Below are 21,084 nucleotides of genomic sequence, written 5' to 3'. Positions count from 1 at the left end.
TGAAAAGTTAGGTTATCTATTGTTCCTCTTGTTCGTAAAAAGCTATACGTATGCTCTTAATATGACGTTTCTGATTTCTTAGCAATCTCCACAAAAGACAGAACTACAACATATGAATTGAAAATAACGCATTTTAAAGTCTCTTTTGCAAAATAACCCACACTAGCATATTAGCACTGTTGCTATGGGCATAGTTGGAAAATAAATACATGTGAACAGTTCCAATAAACCTCTCAGGATGGAGGTTCAGTTGCGAGATGTAATTGATGGCAGTAAATGAATAAGTCTATAATTGATAAAATGTCTGTTGACAGAGCCAGCACCAAAACAAATAATGAAATCCCCATTTCCTAAATCAGGAATTCAGTCTAAGTGTCTTTAATTCTAGCAGCAGTTCTGCTGCAAAGGGCTGGCAGGGTAAACGTGTGCTAAATCAAATGCAAGAATACTTGTGACAGTCATCTTAATCTGGAGCACGTGTTCAGAGTAGCAGCAACAGCAGTAAGAAGTGAATATCCAGTTTGAAGTTTCTTATTGCCAGATGCTACAGTGAGGGAACACAAGCACGGAGTATACTCTGTCCTGACAGGGCTTTCCCCTGCCCACACTGGAAGGCAATTTATGACTGCGGAAAGACAAACAGGAGCAGCTGACTTCTTACTTCATCATGTTAGGGAAGGGAAAAAAAAAAAGTCACAGGTGTGAAAACATCCCTCCTGTGCAGTAAGAACAAAGTGCAAAGTGTAATATTTGTCATCCCAATTAGCAATTTTGAATTTACTGGAAGTTTTGTTAGCGAGTTCAACGACAGCCAAAGCAAATTGATGCGTCTCATGAGGGCATTCAAGTGCCCCACTTCATAGGGGATGACATGCTACTTCATCACCACACTGCTGTGTTTGAAGGAAACCTCCTGCATTTCAAAACAGCCTTTCAAAGAATTCATAGTGCAGTCAAAAACAGGTATTAAGATCTTTTTTTTGATTGTCATGGCTATGCCAGGTAACAGTAACGTGTGCTACTGTAAGTGCATGCATTGAGCATTCAGCACCTCCTAGGATAACCTAGTACTTCAGAACCATACTATTGAAATCCCTATATAAAAAAAAAATCTAGTTCAACATCAGAGAATGAAAAATTGATACAGGCTTCCAAAGATTTAAAGATCTTGTGATATCACCTTTTGGTGATTTGAGGACATCTATCTCCATACAGCACAAGTGTTGAATATTCTTTTTAAAAAGCCAAAGAACAAAAAAGTTCATCCAGCATGCATATAATATCAAATGGGACCTAGAAAAAAAAATTTGTTATTCTTTTAATGGCTCAAAGATTGCCATCAGTAAGTCCTGCAGAACGTCCAAGTCCTGATTTGAAAGATATATTTTGCATGCCAGTCCTAGCAACTCAAACAAAACATTGGGCAAACATCAGGAGGATGTAAAAATGCCTAACATGGTGTTGTTTCTTGTTAGCAAAGTCTTTAAAGCTCCAGAAAATCTTGTCAGTTATAGAGTTACAAATAACTTGAAGACAGTTTCCCTCCCCACCCCCCCAAAAAATGACTCCCACTTTTCATCTGTGAGTACACAGGTCATGTCACAACCTGTTTGACAGAGAAAATTTTAAAAACAGTTCATCGATGCTGCCTTGGCATTAATTGTAGAACTGGGTACTCAGCCACGTAAAATATTCAGTAGTTCTCCAGTGTGATTAGTACCATTATCCAAAACGCGTGTCTACATAAAGTTAAAAACATTTAGCCCGTTTCTGATTGGTGATGCAAAGCAGGACCCTCTTAAGCAGCAAAAGCCACGGTATCACGCTGAGATTTTATAATACAGTCCACAAGAAGGCCAATACACTGAGCTACGTACAGCTCTCATTTTAAAGGGATTACAGTCCATCTCTTATCTTAAAAAAACTGCATATACTATATCAGTGATTCATTTCTCTCAAAACCACAAGGTAATTCTAGAGATAGAAAAGAAATGAAAGACAAAATGATTTGGGGGTAATTTCTGCTGAGCTCTAACATATGCCGAACGGTTCAACAAATATTGAACACCATCAACTGCAAGGGTGTTTGCTGACTTGCAGGTAAATTAAAGTGTATCTCTGTTCACGGTAGTTTGAACACTTGCTGACTAAATGACTTTGTGTTGCTAAAACTTGAATCAAACCATTTACCAGAGCAGTTACTACAAGTATTTTAACAAACCCATTCCCATCACTCATGAGTGAACTTCCTGCTTACAACGCTGCAGCAATCTACAGTCGTAGTGAGCTTCTGTGGAGATACTAGAGGCAGAGTTCAGTTCCCTCCTTTCCTAACAGCACGCCTATTTGCTGCCCTATGCTTGAAATATGCTGTAATAACGAGTGTCATTGAGGAATTTTAGTGGTACCAAGACTATTAGCAATAACTAACTGTTGATCATAACAGAACCACTGGTCACTGCACATCCATCTGTTGCCCTTGCCCTCTGCTCCCATGTAGTCACTACCCCCAGTGCGCTCTCACCAGGAGAAAGGCAGGTACATATCTATATCTATCTACATACATATAAATATACACATAAATATATATATACACATACATAAAACTAGTAAAGCTACCTTTTTCAAAACAGATCAACTGCTTAATTCAAAGGTTATTCACTTTGATTTTGTGGTGAAATACAAAGTGAGGAGCTGGATGATTAATAACTCCAAGATGACTGCACACATTAGCAGAGTTGTTTATTATATGGAGATATCACTTTATATTAAGCTTCGGCTCTGTCATTCTTCTGTTGAATATGCCTTCAACTTGCCAAGTTGTTCTAGCAGCTTAACAAAACTAGCTATACAATAAGATACAAAGGAGTATTTTCAGAGTTACAATGATCAACAAATAAGGAATTTCACATCCAGAAGGAGCCATCTGTCCTTTCAGTGGCAGAGTCAATTCTTGGAGGAGGACAAATGTATATTTTTATCCTGTGATGCTCCATTAAATGCCTAAGAGGTGTGCTGAGATAGGTGTTACCATAATAATCATAACAAATGTTCCTTCAGCTTTGTGAAAACCAGCATGGAACTAGTGGGGCAATCATTAGGGATGACCATCAATGTCTCTGATAGAGAGCAACGACTAAACACATACTCAAGAAATCATCTTTTGATGTGAATAATTCCTCCTCTTACAGCCCCCTCTGAAATCCACCTCTTTCCTGTAATCCCATGGAAAAGTCTGCAGTGGGAAAACACCAGCCATATTAGAGTTTCTCAAATCTCTGACACAAAAGAAAAAAGCATTGAGTTGAGTTTTGAATACCATAAATGAGGTGGTTTGATCTCCTCTCAGGACTGTCTCTGTTCCTTAATAAATTTGAGGTATTGCTGGTGAAACTGGGAGCACCACCGTGCATTGGCTGCATCACTCCCGCATGGCTGATGAGAGCCAGCGGGGAAGAAATGGACAATTCTTCATTCATGCAGAAATCACCAGGTCCTTTCCCCAACCCCCTTATCAAAAAATGACCTTGTCTCTAGCCTGATAGGATTAAAGTATTATGAAATAATATTAACAGCATAGATATCTATACAAGTACTTTTTTATAGGTGTGTGTATATAGACATGCACACATGCTCTCTCTGTGTACTTAATGGATACGCTTTAAGGATCTTACAGGATGAAAGCTGCTTTATAAATGTAAGATATTACATTTCCTAAGAGACATCTACTTATCCTTTATGATCTTGCTTAATGTTCTACTAAATCATGTTTAGCCTGTTGCCTTCCCTCTTCTATCCTCATTTACTACAATGAATTTTAAATTTAAACCTTTTCCAAGTCATTCTTTCAAATGTTCCCCACATTGCTGGAGCAGATTTCCCCACAAACCCGTGAATAATCTCTGCAGATAAACACATAACACTGGTGTAGTTTCTCCATGTCAGAGTACTTCAGGTTGGACTCAGAACAATAACTTGAGCAAAATTATGTCAACACAGGATGCATTTGTCACTCTTCCACAAAATGTTAGTGGATTTTTTTTTTTTTTTTTTAATAAAAGACAGTTAGTATCCTAGATGATAAAAAAGCTAATTCAATTCAAAAGGTCTTCACATTCCTCATCTACCATTCACACACACACAAAAATGTTACAGGGGCAAGAGGTGATAGGTATTTGCTTGGCACACCAGGGTGAATTTTAATTCAGCCAGGAGACCTGAACAATCTCTGAACAATCTCTCTCACTAAGAGATATGGGAGCTTTGCCATTAAGTCTTACGGATGAAGGATAAGGCCTAAGTGTGTTTTCAGGGGAAACAGAATAAAACTGGTCGCATTCCAGGAGTGCATTTGGTTCTGAGCTTCCATAAAAGCCTTCAATTCACGCCAGAAGCCCGGCAAGCAACAGCGAAAAGGGCCTGTGGATGGCAGCTATTACAGCAGGGAGAACAGACAACTGAGCACATTTCAAGGGCTGGAAGGAATTACGATTTCAGACTTTTTTTTTCCCCTTAATGAAACATGTTCATTTAGAATATTTTGGCCTTTCATTTTTCATTAGCCTGTTGATAACGTGGAATCATTAGAAAGGTTTTATTTTGTTAAAAACTCATTTCATTTCACCTTGAATCGCTGCTAAACATGTTCTGTGCTTGTCTTAATTCCGCTTGCTGCTGAAAAGCAAAGTCCCTTTTCCAGGATAAATACCTCCCTCGTTCACATAAAACGTGAACATAGATTACTCAGAGGGGAAAGCGCAGACCATTCACAGAAGCTAACACCTTCTTGTTTCACAGTCAATTATTCATGTTTCCAGTCTATAAGGCCATTTTTCTCTCCTTAAATAACCAAGTGCTTCTCATTTACATGCTGCAGTTGTGCGCCAAGGGAAAGGGAAGTAAAGCTAGCCCGCACGCTTGATCCGAGCGCTCGTACACGCAGTGAATGAACTTGCCCGGCGCACTTGGGCTGAATAAGAAGCGTTAAGTTAACAAAAACCACGAGTCGCCCACGTCCTTTACAGTATTTACTCTGCTATTCAGCCCGATGTGTAATTGTTGCTATGGCAACTGCCACATCTCTTGGCATCACGATAGCTCGCAGATAAATGGCTCCTTGTCAGAGCAGCTCCAAAGCCACCGCACGCGAAACCGGGACTTCTCTGGCGGTGGCAATTTGCAGGGGGAGGCCGGAAAGACGAGTCCGGCCCAGGCCGGCGGGAAGGCACGAGACTCCCGCAGCGGTACCCAAAAAATCCTCCTGCCCACGCACCGCCGAGGGCTCACCGGGAGCCTCGGCTACGCGGCACCATCGGACAAGGCGCCTGCGCAGAGGGGCTGAGCCCACGTCCGCTGGGATGGGGCCAGTTCAGCAGGTTCTGGATCAGGCGGAAGGATAAAAAGGACGAGGAGCCCGCTGGGGTTTCTGGGGAAAAGATCTTGTTTCCGTGGCTAAGGAGGCGCCTTGGCTAAAAGGAGCTCTTTGTTGTTTCCCAAGCGCTAGCGGTCTGCACAGAGGATTTTTATAAAAATATAGCCAGAAAAAAGGCAGCTAAGCGACACGACAGAATGACCCATTGATGAGAACAAGCTCTTGCTTTCATCAACTTTAATTAAGATGTGTTCTGTGAAAGCCGCAATGTAGCATTGCAGGGGGGAAAAAAACAAAAACCAAAAAAATTACTTGCATACTTGCATCCCTCTACTGATGATTAAAACCAGGAAAAGTCAATTAGCAAAATACCATCAACACACAGGTATCAAATTCTAAAATCAGTTATACTTCAGCTCTTTTTATGCATGAAGTCCAAGCCAATAGATGTCATGAAGAACAAAAGTAAGAGAAGTAACAAGTACGTCACTCCATGGATGATAGGGAAATGTTATTCTGCTCAAGTTTTCTGACCAGCTGAGTGCAAGAGTGCAAAAATGATTTTTTCTTTGTTTGCACGTGAAGAAAACCCATGTTTATATGCTTAAAGGACACCCTCATGTTCAAAGGGAAAATATCTCTGCAGCTTTTCTGAAAGAAGGGGTATTGCACATACTGTTTTGATCAGTATAATAACTCGTAATAACTGCATTACATATATTTATGTACCTCTGTGACTTACTCTATTTTGTTCCTTAAAATTAAATGCAAAACATGGTCTTTTATTTATGCAGTGCATTCCTTTTTGCAGCATCTGGTGTATGTGAAATACAATAACATGAAACTCTTCTAGCCTGTTTGCCAATATCTGAGAGCCCATCTTCATACTCCTGTACAGTCATTTTCATTCCATTTGGAATTCTATTGCAAACTGATACATTGAAAAAATGCTAATTTACATTAATGGGAGTGATTGTGTGCTATATCAGAGAGGCTGATTCTTGATCCTATTTTCCAAATAAATTATTGAACTGCCAGATATCTAAACTTAACTATTCACTTCCTTGCATGAATATTTTTTCTGGGCGAGAACCCTGATTCATTACAAGATTATTGATCCTTTATCACCTAGTCTAAAGCAGAAAGCTATGCATGTAGGATTTAAGGCTCTAGGCAGTTTTTATCTTATATCAATAGCATTTGCAACCTCTATACTGCAGGGATAAAGCAGACAGAGCAAGACACAAACAAGAAATCTAACATTTAAATCCAAGGAGCTTAGTTTCACTATTTGTTTGATACTTTAGGAAACAGAGGCACAGATTGGAAATGATGTGCGCAAGTTACCCAGCAAGGCAGCGACTTCGCAGAAAAGGGAATTTGGGTCTGCTAAACGTCTAGGGAAGGTCCAGGCCAGACTGCCTCTCCCGTCCCCAAAGTACTGGGCATACCATGTCACTCGGGTTGAAAAAGAGTATTTTGACAAAGGGAAACCACATGCCGTGTATCGAATCAGCCCCTCGCGGTCACCAAGCAGATCAGCCAAGATAGCAGCACTGCGGCAACTTCATGTCCTTCGCTCCAAGCTGCTGTGGGAGACTATTTTAAGCTTTCTGCATCCACAACACGCTGTCTCAGGGTGCGCTCCTCCCTCTTATCTCTTCTTTTCTTCCTCCTTTTTCCTTTTCCATCTAGTGCCTGAAAAGTGTCCTAAGGGTTTGACAGTTCCTATTTAATCATTTCATCCTTCTGTATGGAAGACTGCTGAGCACCACACAGCGAGGTCACTGCCAGCCGGGCATTTCTGAATATCTGCCTGCCCTCTTATCTGCCTTGGTGCCAGACTCCTGCTGTCTCACCTTCTTTTTCCGTCCCCCCTGCCAGTGTCCGATTTTGCAGCAAATAAAGTTCTGAATAACTCCCTTTGCAGCGGGGGGACTGAATTTGCCAATACACAAAAAGCCTTTCTGCAGAGAAAGATTGTTTCCCAATGTTTTTAGTTCCCCGTGTACTGACAGTATAGTTATTAAAACCACCATTAAGATTACAGAAGGGGAGAAGGACTAACAATTTTATTTAGACTTGGAGGACACAGCTTCAATTCCCAGCTCACTTGCTGCATTTTGCAACTCTCAAACTGTTATGAGAGTCTACAAAAGGTTGGTTGTACTTTCTTCCACAATGTCAGACTCCTACAATACTCAGATATGATTAAATTTCCAACTTTTGGTTGTCCTATTATTCCTGTAAAACTAAGCAGGGACCAGGGACTAGATGAGACAATTTTAAACAATGCTGCCCCTTGGTTAACTATACTACACCAGGATTTTCTTTCACATTTTCTTGCTTTTAAAGGACTCAGCGGAGGTGTAGCACTTTCCCTAGCTCACTTCTGCAGTGCAAGCTCCAAGGTAACATTCGTTGCTGCCACTCATCAGCTCAGCCAGAGTTTGCTCCCTGCTAGAACTAGGATTTTGCAAGCAATTTATTTTTCCACTCAGTATCTGAGCCTTAACAATTCCATAAGCTATTCTGAATGAGCCCAAAATTGAGATGTTGGGAATCAAAACATTTGGTGAATTAAAATGTTTCCGTGCATTTAATAGCATCACCAAGCACTCAAATCCCAAATGCGTGAAAGGGGACTGAGCAGGCATGGGGCAAAGCAGAGCCTTAGCACGGGCATTCGCAGTGCTGCCTTCCTCCTTCCTCCCCTTCCTCCTCCGAGCGAAGCAGCATTTGGATGGCCAGAGGGCAGACATGTGTGCATGCACACACAACCATAACGAAGGTGGCACAATGATCTTAGAACCCTTCACTGGCCCATGGCAACTGTTCTGTGCACTTCTACTTCACGTGCTCCTCACAAAGCAATGGTACCACTTCGTGGCTGCTCCCTCTGTTGCCCTCCTCCTGGTCTACTGGCTCAGGCAGATACCAATAGACCTAGCCAAAACCCAGGGAAAGGGAACTAATAGCAGGGTGCAGAAAGGAATCTAACTGCAGACTGAAGCATTTACAGACTAACGCTCTCAGCACCTACAGATATGCATATGTACTACAGGTACATACAGGTACAGTCATAGTTTTAACGGTGGTTTACAGAAACATCTGGACATGGAAAAGGCAACAGTGAGATACCTGCTCTTCTGTCACCAGCAGTTAGACACAGTTCTGCAGCCAGAGAGCAACAGGCACATTGGCTGATGATACTAAAGAACCACCTTCGTACATCGCAGTCAAGGCCACTCTATCATGGAAAGCTGTAGGCTCTGCAGAGCCTACGTGTCTCTGGCAGCAGAGTGAGAAAGCACGCCTTCTGCACTCAAGCAGCAGAGTTAAATAAAAAGGTGGTATTCTAGCAGCCACTGACCGTATTATGGCCACGAAGGCAATTCAAGTTGATCACTTAGGTCTGATCAGTGAGGCCAGCTGGAATCTTCCCGCACCTTCAGCGGTAAAGAATCATGTCCCTCAACCACTAGAGTACCAAAAACTGTTCTGCACACTTCAGATTTCACTTCCAAGTATTTCCAGTATCTATCTAAAATATGGTTGGGAGCAGTCACCCTTCAAAGTTTTAGGAATCATGCTATCTCTTCCCAGGCTCAGAGCTGAGGTTATCCAGGCTGTCAGTCAGCATTAGAGAGCGTCGTTGTCAGTCGCTTCCAAACACGTTGGAAAACTGCAATTAGAAACGCTAACAATAGGATTTCACGGAAGTAGGTTACGCACTTTCAGAAAAGAAAAGGCAGTTGCTGGCTATAGGGAATTATTTAAGAACTACTTATCCCCTAATTACACAAGGTGCCACACTCTAAGCCCTGAATGCTAAGCAGTGCTCCAGCATGTGCTCAGCTTCACCCTACAGAATTGCGTGGAAATACTCAGGCTCCACCTGAGCGTTTCTTAGCCAAGGTTCCTTGCGTAAACAGATGGAGCAGTTTTGCTGTTTCCATGCTGACGCATTCAGACTGTAAAAGTAAGGATTAAGTTCAAATTTATCATAAAATCACTTCAGATAGGACACAGTAATCTTTCTATCCTTCTCAAGTATGACAAACAAATACAGGACCATCTGTGTTACGTTCAAAATAGGCAAACAATAGCTGAAACGGTCGGTGAAACCTCTTTAACATCTACAGAGCACTGACGGCAGCCCGGGTTGGAGAGCCAGCCTCAAGGACCTTCAATATTCCCCTGAAGGAGGGGGATGATGCTCACCACACTGATTCCCCAGCACGCAGTAATGCATCAACTAACTCCCAGCGGCATCGCAGACACCAAAGATCACCGTATTAAAAGGGCAAACTTCTAGTTACGAGCTGAACATCAGAATCCATAAAGCAGTGAGGAATGCGGGCAGGGAAGATTTTATGAGGCTGCTCTGCAGACCCACCTACCGAGGGAAGACCAGCACGTGGCAGAATAGATCAGAGTTAGACTGGTTTTCTCACTCTGGAGTAACAAAGTGGTTGGAAATGAATGCAGGAGTAGGGCCAAATTAGGTCTGGCTTTTAAAGGGAGTCTGGTGATAACTTTCAGCACCAGGCATTAACTAATATTGCTGGAACATTTTGAGGAGAAGCTAGCCAGAACCAGAACATGAGGTATAGAGAAAAACTCACTGATAAACCTATGTAGCCAGTACAAAAACAGATCTGTTAATTCCTACTCAGAAGGTTAAGATCTCCCCCAGAATTTTAACTGTTATACAAAATTTCCTCTTGAAGAGGATGGAAGGGCTGCTTCCCTAAGAAAATGAGAATAAAAATAAGAATCAGATCATCATGGAGAAACCAATACCATGAAGTTTAACTCCACATCTGCTGTCAATGATGCCTCAAACGCCTCCATGGTTTCAGCAGTTCCTAACTAGGGAACGTGAATTCCGTTTTCAAAGGGTTTAAGCTTTCGAAACCTGGAGTGAAAACAAAATCGTCTGAATGTTCTCATGAACGCACCCGAAGTTACACATCTTGCTAGCCGCAGCCATGGGAGAGCCAAGCGCCCTGCTCCTCCAAGCATAGCCTTCCTACTCTGCATTTGGCAGTGCGTGGTCCTGAATCCACATCTCCAGTGTAAGACACTCTCTCAAGTATGACTTTGTTAAAATTGAACTTTGTGAAGAAATGGCATATTTAAATAAAATTAAATTCCATCTAAGTGTTCTGATCAGCTCTCTGCACAGTTACACGTTCTGATAGTTTTTCCCTCACTGGCAATCTATATTCACATCTTGTGCAGCTTAAAGTGCAGATCAAAATCTTTCCTCCACCACAGACTTTGAGAAGTTTGTTCAACCCTTCCTCTAAAGCTAGAATTTTTTAATGGACGACTTAAGTTACACTAAGCTATTGTTGGAAATACAATGACAGGGCTGCCAGCTGAGAGTCTAAATACTAAAATAAGACAATAAATCAGTCATTCTCATTATGGCTTCTTTGTACTTCCTTGAAATTATAGGTCTGTAAAGGTACCAGGCTTAATTGTCTAGTAAGTCACTGTCTTGCCTGCCTCCTTCCGAAATGCCACAGCACAGAAACGAAGGCTATCTCAGGTTTTCTTTTGTTACTCTCGTGGGTATGAAGTAAACATTTCAATCAATTTGTGAAGCACTTTTTCCCATACTATGAGGTTAGCATTACACTGTAATTCTGCAGTTGAAAAGAAAGGACATAGTATTCAGAGGGCAGAGAAGAACAGAAAATCACTGCTGCAGAGACAGACCGACCAACCGACCAGGTCACTATTTGCCTGAAGATGTTTGTGTAGTTTAAGAGCTAATGGCACCATATAAACACATCTATACAAAAATTTACATTCCACAGCCTCAAATGCATTCCTACATTCCTCTTAGACTTGGACCAAACATGAAGGTTTTGGAAATCCTAAATTACATATTTAGAGTAAGACTTTGCGATTTTCAGTAATGGCCAAACAATAGCTATCTGGAATAACGCACGCAGGTGGAATCAGCTGATTTTGGTCCTCAGGCTCTTTCATTTGAATCAATTCTTTGTGAACATTCAGCATTTATACCTGAAGACATATTACATCTTTTAATGCCTGAATTTTGTTCTCTGCCAAGAAATTAAAACTGTTTACAGTCCTAGATGTCACTTAAATACATAGCAGCATCTCCTTGGCACTTTCTTCTAGCCCTTTCTATTTATCTTACCTTTAATGCACTGTGTTTTTCATTCGCTCCAACAATCAAAATTTCTGCCATATCCTCAGCGTGCTCAGTCCGCGCGTGGACAAACAAGGCTCTGCCAGCTTCCGATACGTTCTTTATCGCAACTAAAGACCCATCGCTTTCCACCTTGAAGTCTGGGTTGGAAACTTCAAAGTTCAATTTGTTATTCCCCTGGCAGTCATCAAACACCACTGGAAAAAATAGAAGAAACAAGTTTAAGTATCCACTTTGGAACATAAACTTCAAAGATTTTTGTGTTAGTGGCTTGTTCATAGATGTCAGGAAGAAATGGCTCCAATCTAAGGGGAAAACTTTCAAAGAAGCTTTATGTCCGTGCGACTATAATTTCATAGACAATCTTATGAATACATAGTTTCAGAAGGATGAAGAGATTTTTACCATGCTAATTGGTGAGGTAAGAGATAAATTAAACACTCTGGACATTAATATTTTGTGACCACTCAAATCAAAAGCACTAAATGAACATATAGTTCTTCAAATTAGGCAATAGCAACAGAGGCCTTGTCATTCCCCTCCATCAAAAAAAGCCTTTTCAGCTGGCAAAGTAGGTTTCAGATATCCAGCACATTATTCTTGGAACTCGTCGCTTACAGAATTTACTACTTCATATTCTACTGCAAGAATGTTATACAAGAACAACAACAAAAATCAAACTATAATATTTTCTTATTAAATATCTGAATTTTGATATAGTGCATTACCTGCACTATAACTATGGATTTTAAGAACTCTTTATTAAACAATAAGGTTAATAGCCCTGTTTCACTTTACATGGAAGATTTAAAATATTCACTAGGGCTAGCATAAAGAGAAACATGTAGCACAAAGGTTTCAGACTTTGCCTCAAATGCCTTTCCAGGTCTGGTAGATTCACTTTGCACAAAATACTAGAACAAGGATTAGCAGTGTAACTACCAGCCAATAACACTAATCTGTCCCTAAAATATTCACCCATGTGTAAACTCCTCGCTAAAAGTGGCCCAATATCCCCAGGACAGCCAGAAGCAAACCCCTCCAGATAGATGTGACACATGGGATTACAGTACTCCTCCGCAGGGTGAAAAATGGAAAGACTTTCCCCTTCAGACTGGGAGGAAACCTGGCTCACCCTTCCCATCTGCACAAGTGACATGATCCCCAGGGGCTGGGAGGACAGAGGGGAGCAGTATGGCCATCGTGCTGGTGGTGGGAATCCAGCTCTCTCTTCCTAGCTCTACCATACCATCACAGCTTTCCCCCAGCTGATCTTCTGGAGAGGTTACAGCTGACCAAAAAACTCCAAATATATCTATGTTATTAGGCAATCAATGGAACACAAGTGATTATTTTTTTTTACAATGGTGGGGTTTCTCTGCTGTCTTCCCCACACACACTACTTTTTTAAAAAAAAAGTAAAATACATAAAAAAGTAACAGCACTTTGATTGCAATTAGAACATATTACATCATTAAAATAATTTGCAGTACAGCAAGCAAGCTACAGCTAGGATTCATTTTTCATCTGTATTTAACTCAACAGGAAAAAGTATGCTAATTTTTCTTCGATCCTTTGGCAAATTTAGCATTAGTCAGGACACAAGCTTCCTCATGCACTCAGTTATGTTAGTCCTCTTAGCCATTATAGATTTATGCAATTGCTAGTTTTGCTCCAAAAGACCTAGGGGGGTTAACAGGTACCCCAGCCTTTGAATGCTGCGGTGATCGCATGCTGCATCATGATGGAACCTCAGCTGCATCTTGTCCTCGCAGAGGCCTTCATCACCCCAAGCTTTTAGCTCCCAAGTCAACTTTTCAGGTTTATACATCTGAGAAAAATGTATTTGCATGTGCTTTTGCAGACAATCTGTTCTATATTCCAGACCTGCTTCTCAAGTTACTGTTACTAAAGTTTTTTTTTTTTTTTTTTTAAACTTAGCTGTATGTTCTTGCTATTTCAATCTTATATTTCATTTCTATTGGATCTTTAGAAACTGCATTACATTTTTAGAAATGAATACAGACAGGGAAGCCTGGACTACAGACAATCAAAGACAATACAGTTTACTGAAAATAAAGCACTTTCTGTAATTGTTTAAATTCATTGTGTATTTATTATCCTGTTGGATTTGGTTGTTGTTTTCAAAGAGGAAAAAAAAAAACAAAAACAAAAAAACAACCACATTTCCCAGTAGTGGGGCTCGCCACACAGCACTGCTAGGAAATTTCAAAAACCCTCTTCATCAAGATGCCTCCAAGCCAAACCAAATTTTGTATCTCTTTCCAGACATGCCAATTTGAAGCCTAAGCTGCCAGAAGACCTCATGCAAATCCCTTCTTTCTGGACATTCACTGGGATTGGGCCCCAAGGTAGAAGAATCACAGGGGGAAAGAACTACTGCCAGTTCCAAAATTCATATACACTTTTATTTTATGATGCATAACAACAAGAAAGATCAAATTAAAAATTAAGCAAAAGCAAAAACCCCAAATGCCCCAAAATTCAAAAACTGCACAGAAGAATGTGTATGTGACACTCTTTGCCACATCCACAAAGGAATTAGGAGGCTGAAGTGGGATTTAAGAAGAACATCAAGTTCTGAACCTATAGTCATGCCTGCCTATCATCTTACTGAGAAGTAGCTAAATTTTTTGTCAACAGTTTCTTGTACAAAAATTATCCAAGTAGCTGCCAGATTTACTTCTGTAGAAGTTTTGAGCTTGCTTACATGTTTTAACTAAATCCTGCTCTCATTTCCTCTGACTTACTCAAGGGTAAGAGTACTATCCTTGGACTCACAGTGGGACAGCAAAGCAGAATTTCGTCAGCACATTTGCCATTTCATTGAATTTTGCTGAAAGCAAAAAGGATTACGAATAAAAAAAGGGAAACAAAAAGCTGTCTTTCCCCACAGCTACTGCAGTCCCCGCAGACAAATCTATCCAAATCTGTCATATCGTAGACCCCTGCTTGCAATATCTTACACTGCAGTAAAAGTGAGAAAACAGAATTTTGGAGCAGCAGCACTTTCAAACAACTTTACAGTGCCAAGTCTACATGACTGCAGTCTGCACCAGCGCCCACGCCGTCCGAAGGGCCGTGGCTGGTCGCTGAGACCAGGCAGCACTCAAAGATTTCTGCAATCACAGTAGCAATTTGATGGAAGATTGTTTATTAGCAAGCCACTCTAGTATAAAACCACCCATTGCAATTTATGTTGCTGATATGACAGGCATTTTAACAGATTCACTGCAATCTCCTAAAGCTATCAACCCACAAAGACAAAATTTCCCTGTCACCACAAACGTGGGAAGTTGAAATTCTCTATTCTAATCACTGTATAGATTACAGTCTTGATGAATTATGAGTGGATTGCCTTTTAACTTTTTTCCTCCCTGTAAAAAACAATCAAACAAGGCCCTAGGACTGTACCTTGTTATACTGAACAAACATGTCCTTCTCATAACCAAAAGGTGCAGGTGACCTACCAGTCTATTAACACTTTACACCTGGAAAAATTTGACATCTCCCTCTCTGACAATTACGTTAAGAGTAAAAAGTCTCCCAGTAACGTCAAAAAAATTAAAAGTACTAAAACCTAACGAACATGAGAAAGCAATTGCTTAAAAACAAAAGCAAGGGTTCAGGGCTGGAGCGTCACCAGCCAAGCTGCACTCACACTGCCTTGTACTTCAGCGGGGCGACGCGGCCAGTACGTCGCTCCCACCTTGCTGCTCGGCACTCGCGAACCTGCAGACTCCTGCGTTGCTGCCATCTGGGTGCACTGCAGAAAGTCGAGACCTCACGCAGGTCGGACACACAGAATCAGCGGATGTACTTGGATCTATATTTTATATTCACTTGAAGTTACAAATTTGGCACTTTTAGACCTTTCATACTTTGCTCATCCATTGACCCTTTCTGAAACTCTGCACTTTTTCCAGGGGCAGAAGTGGAGTCGCTTGAAGGTGGGAAACTGTTTTCTCACCGTATCTCATCCAAAAGCACTGATGCTTTCAATTCCCCATTCTACCACAGAAACAAGAGTATTTGACAAGGTTAATAGCAAGGAGAGGGAAAGAAAATGAAAAGGCTCTGGGAGCTACTGATAGGTAGGAGAGAAATTAGAAGTGGGTGGAAGGAGATGAAGTGATCATAAGGATAGAGAACACTGAAGATTACTCGGACCAAGGGCCAATGGAGAAGAAACCGAAGCAAATTGTTAAGAGCTGACGATAAGCATAGCTTTAGATAAAATCACTAGTCTGAAGTTAGGAGTAAATCCAAACTTTATCAGAACCGTGATACCTCCTGGATTGGAAAGACTGGTGAACTTCTTACAAGATCCCAGTTACACTCCCAGTCACTCTTCTGATGATCCCTCTTGAGAACATTTGCTTCCTTAAACTTGCATCGCTTCTGGGAAAAAGCCAGCACAGATACCCAGAAGTTACAGTACTGGGAGTGTGGCTGTAGCGCAGCCCATGCTTCCCTGCCCCGGTGTCCCACGCTTGTGCCCCAGGCACTCATGGGACACCTGAGGGGTTTCAACTTCAGCAGCTTACTCAGATTTCCTGTCTGAGGCACTGTATCTCTTAAAGAAGCTTACAGGTTGCTGGTACTCTAAATGTGTGTGTGTGTATATATATATGTATATATATGTATGTATGTATACACACACAATCTCTGTATACAAATCTCCATATAAAAGTTTAAGTGATTAATTAATTACTCCACACATCCGCCAAGATCAAACAAACTCATCAGTATATGAGAAGCTATAGAAGGGTTTGGTGCCCTGGGTTAAGGCAAGGTTCAGTCGGGTTTTAGAGAAAGCTTTCTAGCTATAAAAGGTAGCTTACCACGAAGGACATGCTGAATACCTATTGTTGCAGGGTTTTAACAAGGGTTTAATCAAACACAAGGTTAATCCAAAAATCACTCAAAACCAGTCTCAGTACCTGATCCTGCTTCAGAGCAAGACAATGGACTAGGTGGCACCTTGAAGCCTCTTCTAGACATACAGGTCTTAGATTCAATTCATTTTCCTGTGTATTAACATACATTAGGCCTATACATGTTGGCTTCAGTCAAGAAAAAGAAAAACTATGGAAAGACGGTGAACTAACCATTGTGCCCCCCTGCACAGCCAATTCAGTGAGCTGTGTCCTGCAATCTCTCCCAGGGCAAAGCAAATTTGGGTGTGAGACTGAGAGCTTCTGAAAACAAGATTAATGAGCACAGGCGAGGAAACAGAAAACAACTCAGAGTCCTATTGAGAAGCTATCTAAATTATAAAAATGTCAGATTTCAGGAAGACATGGATGTCCCTTATTAGACATAAAATATCCTATTACAAACAGTTCTTCTAATAAGGTATTTTCAGATTATTAAAATAATCTCCAATTACCCCAGAAGTAGTTACCAAAATCTTTGTCCGTTGGATGGATATTGCGTGCTCCAAGTCTACTAAGGTTCATAGAGAGAAGAGACCAGAACCAGAGCCACCAACAGTCCGCTGAACTAAAAGGGTCGTCTTCCAATACATAACGCTTCGCTACCTGGCAACCATGGTGATGTGACATGTTTGTGATGTATGATGGTGTTTATGATGTAATTGAGATGTTCATGCACTGGCCACATAGGTACGAGGTTTGAGTAAAGTTATGAGATAGAAAGCAGAAAAAAATAGGTAGTATAAACATATAAGTGGCATTATTCATATTACTCAGCTGCAGCATAACAGATTGAACAGTAGCCTGGTGAAAGGGTCCATGTACATTAAAACCTCCCGTCCTCTTACACACACGCGCGCAGAGTTAGAGCTTAAGGAGTTTAATTAGATTGCAAGCTCTTCAGGGCAGCCACCAATTGTTTGGTCTGTGTTTATACAGCACTCGGCAAAATCATTTGCGTCTAGTGTTCCAGGTGCGACAGAAGTGCAAAAAATTAAGAATAGTCACTGTTCAACTATAATCTCAAATCTAAAGTATGGGAAATGCTATTCCAGATGTGACTACAAAGTGGTTACGTCTCATTGTCAAGAACTCAATGGGCAATTAAAACAATGATCTAACATTTATTTACATGAAGGCAGAGTTCTTCCTTTATTGATGCATATATGACTCTTCTGATGTTCCTAGTCATGCTCCAGCTGCCAAATGAACATCTTTATTGTGCTTAATATGCCATATGGTATGAGACAGGCTCCAAAACTCCATGCAAGCAAAATGAAAATACTGCCAAGCATCTCCCAATGAAAAACAACATGCATGTCACTCATCGCCCTCAGCTCATTTCTCAGCCTCCTGTACTAGACTTTTACTCCTTTTGTGAGAAAGCTGCATCTCATGTGATTTGCACTGAATATTTTTGTCCACCAACTAGATTCATTAATGCTGACACCTGTGTGCATCCCAAGGCTTTAATCACTGACTTTAATTTTATCATCATGGCAACTGTTGGAAGAAGTATTCTTGTGTAGGATCCCAAGTCTATTACTATAAAGATGGGAAACTGAAGCTGTGCTCAGAAACGTTACCTTTAATAGACCTCAGCAAGGAATCTCCAGTGCCTAGGATTCATCGTTTCAGTGCAGCCCACCTCCCTGTTATGACGGGCCACACACTTGAGGATTCGACACAACTGTGATATTTATGGCAATGAACCACAGATGTTTTAATGAATACCATTTTAAAAACATTAAAAGGTTAGCAATCAGATCTCTCGTAAAACTACATAAAAACAAAACACAAGGTGAAGTAAGTCTCTTGCATTCAACAGCACATTAAGCTGATATATTCCTCTTTCAAAGTCTTATTTTTCAGTTTCATTCTCAGAAGTTTTAATGCATTTTGAGCAGAAATACAGAATCCATGGTTTTCCCTCTGACAAAATCTCTAAACAGGTATTCTGAATATACATATGCACATATGTATATATCAGCACATAAAAACTTACTCTGTCTCTACATATGCATATTTTTATGTTGGGTGATAGCTAGCAACAAAACAGCTCCTCAGTGAGATCTCACATCGAGAATACACACCAAACACACAGTTTTAATTGCTATATCAACTAAGTTTACGATCCTTTTTGTAAATACAGTCTAGCCCTGTTAAATCAGTGGGAGTTTTGGCATGAAGAGAATTTTGTCCTGTGCACCTTTATCCTGTATTCATTCATTTTAACAGGTGACTTCAGAGCATGTTGAAACTGCCAGTCTCTCTCCTTTTGGAGCTGTATCTGAGAGAGGTCTAGAGGTGCGAGAAAAGCATGTTACAGCTGCACAAAGGCAACTTAACTTTCCAGCCCAGCAGGCATCTCTTGGCTGCGGCAAAAAATCCTCCCTGCTCGAAGATATTAGCAAAGTACAGAAGTTAAACAGACAGAAAACTGGCAAAGCTGAACTTCATTAACTAGGATGAGAGGAAGGGGATGACTGAAGCAAAAGCAAATGCTTTCAAGTGCTGTTGTAGGGGGAAGCAATGATTCATAAAGTACCACAACCTACTGAAGCTCTAGCTAGCAATAAGCAAGGAGGTTGAGTGAAGACGGCGGACGTGCAGCTAGAGAGATGATATGAGGCCACCACAGGACCCGTGTTAGTCACACTGCTGGACCCACGAGTCTTAGCGGCAAAAGCTAAGGGGTGTCATACAAGAGACCAACAGAAACACAAAGTTTTAGGAATCTTTGATAGGTCAGTTTGTCAAGATGAATAGGATGAACCAACCTATCTGGACAGGCCATACCCATCCAAGAATAGGAGAGCATCCTCTGACAACAGCTAATGACAAAGGCAGCTAGGAAATAAAAGAAATCTTGTTTTTCAAGCCAGCAATATTGTCACTTAGGAGAAACAGCTTCTCTCCCTCCCCCCGAGATGCCTTCACAACCGTCTCTGGAGGCCAGGCTGGAGAGGGAGCCCACACCTTGTTCATTCCTGCTGGTGTCCTGCAAGAACACCTAGGACAGGAGGAGGAAAAGGAACGGAAAGAGGGACATGCTACCCACCACGCTTCTGGATCACTTAAAGTGCAGACAGAACACTAGACACTATCAAAAGTTAATTCCAACTTTTTGAACCAAAATGAATTCTTAGTATATGTCAACGAGCACCTTTCCCTACACTCGCTTGGTGTGCAGTGAGATGGGAACCAGGAATGGTTCGGACAGAAACACTGCTAGAAACCCACTGCTATCACTCCATGGCCAGATTTTGGGACGAAGGAGGTGGGCAATGCCGTTCAGCACAACGCACTCCCTTCCCAAGCAAGAGACATCTGCCTCAGGGCAGCTGCCACATTACTCTTGCCTCCTCTGCAATTAGCAACACCTCCCACACCTGACTTCAGTTTTTTTTTGTTTTGTTTTGTTTTTTAAACAAAGTCAGTCCCTTTAAAGTGAAATCTAAGCTACAAATTAACAGATGACAGAAATTGTATCCTGACCCCTTAGGGTGGTGGTGAACTCTTTGGATGCCTGACTCCAAATTTATTTTGGAAAGCAAAGCAGCTCACAGTTTTTGCTGTTAGCCCTAATCTCTATCAAGCCCAATCCTGGCATGTTTAGCAATGACTTGCCATCATCAGAGTTGTTATTATTTGTTTTTTAAACTGGAGAGTAGAGAAGAAAACTAGAAAGTTATCAAAACCACAACTTTTCTAAAAGTCAGACAGGTTGATCATTAAAATATCAGTTTATCATTATTTCAAATCTAAAAGTGCTCTTGAAATAATAGGTTTGTGTCTCGAAAAAGCTACAAGCAAGACTAAAAAGTTCCTTTACAGAAAGCATCCTATTGAACTTTCATGAAAATGAACTAAGTGAATGAATTTAATAAAAATCCTTTTCATAAGAGCTTTTTTTAAATAGAGTTTAATGCTAAATTTCAGCTCTGCAGTGGAACTGCTATAGAACGATTTAAAAAAAATCCAACAACAGTAAGGTTATTATCTCCCACAGCATGTTTATGATCCTCTTGTATCTACGTAATTTCTTTATATGCTTCCTGAAGTAAATTATAATGATGACTTATTTTATTTAGCATCTGGATAGTCAAAGACAGAAGAAACATAAGCAACAGTACAATGCTCATCAAAAGCTAGCAAGGATCGCTTAACACGCACAAATACACATCTATATTCAATTTCTTTGGAAGAGCAAGAACCAAACAACATACTTCATCTTTGCACACGCTAATAACATCTGCACCAGTTACCTGAACCAGCAAACATCCCCGCGCCATTTACACCAGATTTGGGCAACCAGCCTGTTAAACTGCAACAATTCGGCTAATGGTTTGGCTCACGCAAGCGTGTCCAAACCTGCTCTTCCAAGAATACCCTCTCCACACTGTTTCTGGTAGCTATTAACATTCACAGGTTTTCTACACTGTTAAAATACCCGTGAAGAACGTAGCGCCAATAAGAGCGGTGCTTCCTATAGGTGCCGAAAGCGGAGTGGGGACACTCGGGGCTGGATGCAGCCAGGCGAGCTGCTTCAGAGCACAGCT

At 41.0% G+C, this 21,084-nt stretch overlaps 1 protein-coding gene across 2 annotated transcripts in view; it reads right to left on the bottom strand.

The window, feature by feature from the left end:
• Positions 1–21,084, bottom strand: part of CDH13 (cadherin 13) — a 500,018-nt gene that overhangs the window by 316,410 nt on the left and 162,524 nt on the right. For both annotated transcript variants that reach the window (XM_026092592.2, XM_026092593.2), the window contains exon 3: positions 11,553–11,761. In XM_026092592.2, the coding sequence (XP_025948377.1) occupies positions 11,553–11,761 (209 nt within the window). The remainder of the gene's footprint in view (positions 1–11,552; positions 11,762–21,084) is intronic.

The sequence above is a fragment of the Dromaius novaehollandiae genome, chromosome 13 (genome assembly GCF_036370855.1).
Source record: "Dromaius novaehollandiae isolate bDroNov1 chromosome 13, bDroNov1.hap1, whole genome shotgun sequence".
In the NCBI taxonomy this organism is placed as follows: Eukaryota; Metazoa; Chordata; class Aves; order Casuariiformes; family Dromaiidae; genus Dromaius; species Dromaius novaehollandiae.
Note: the sequence above shows the minus strand (reverse complement) of the source record. Positions and strands in the feature narration are given on the sequence as shown.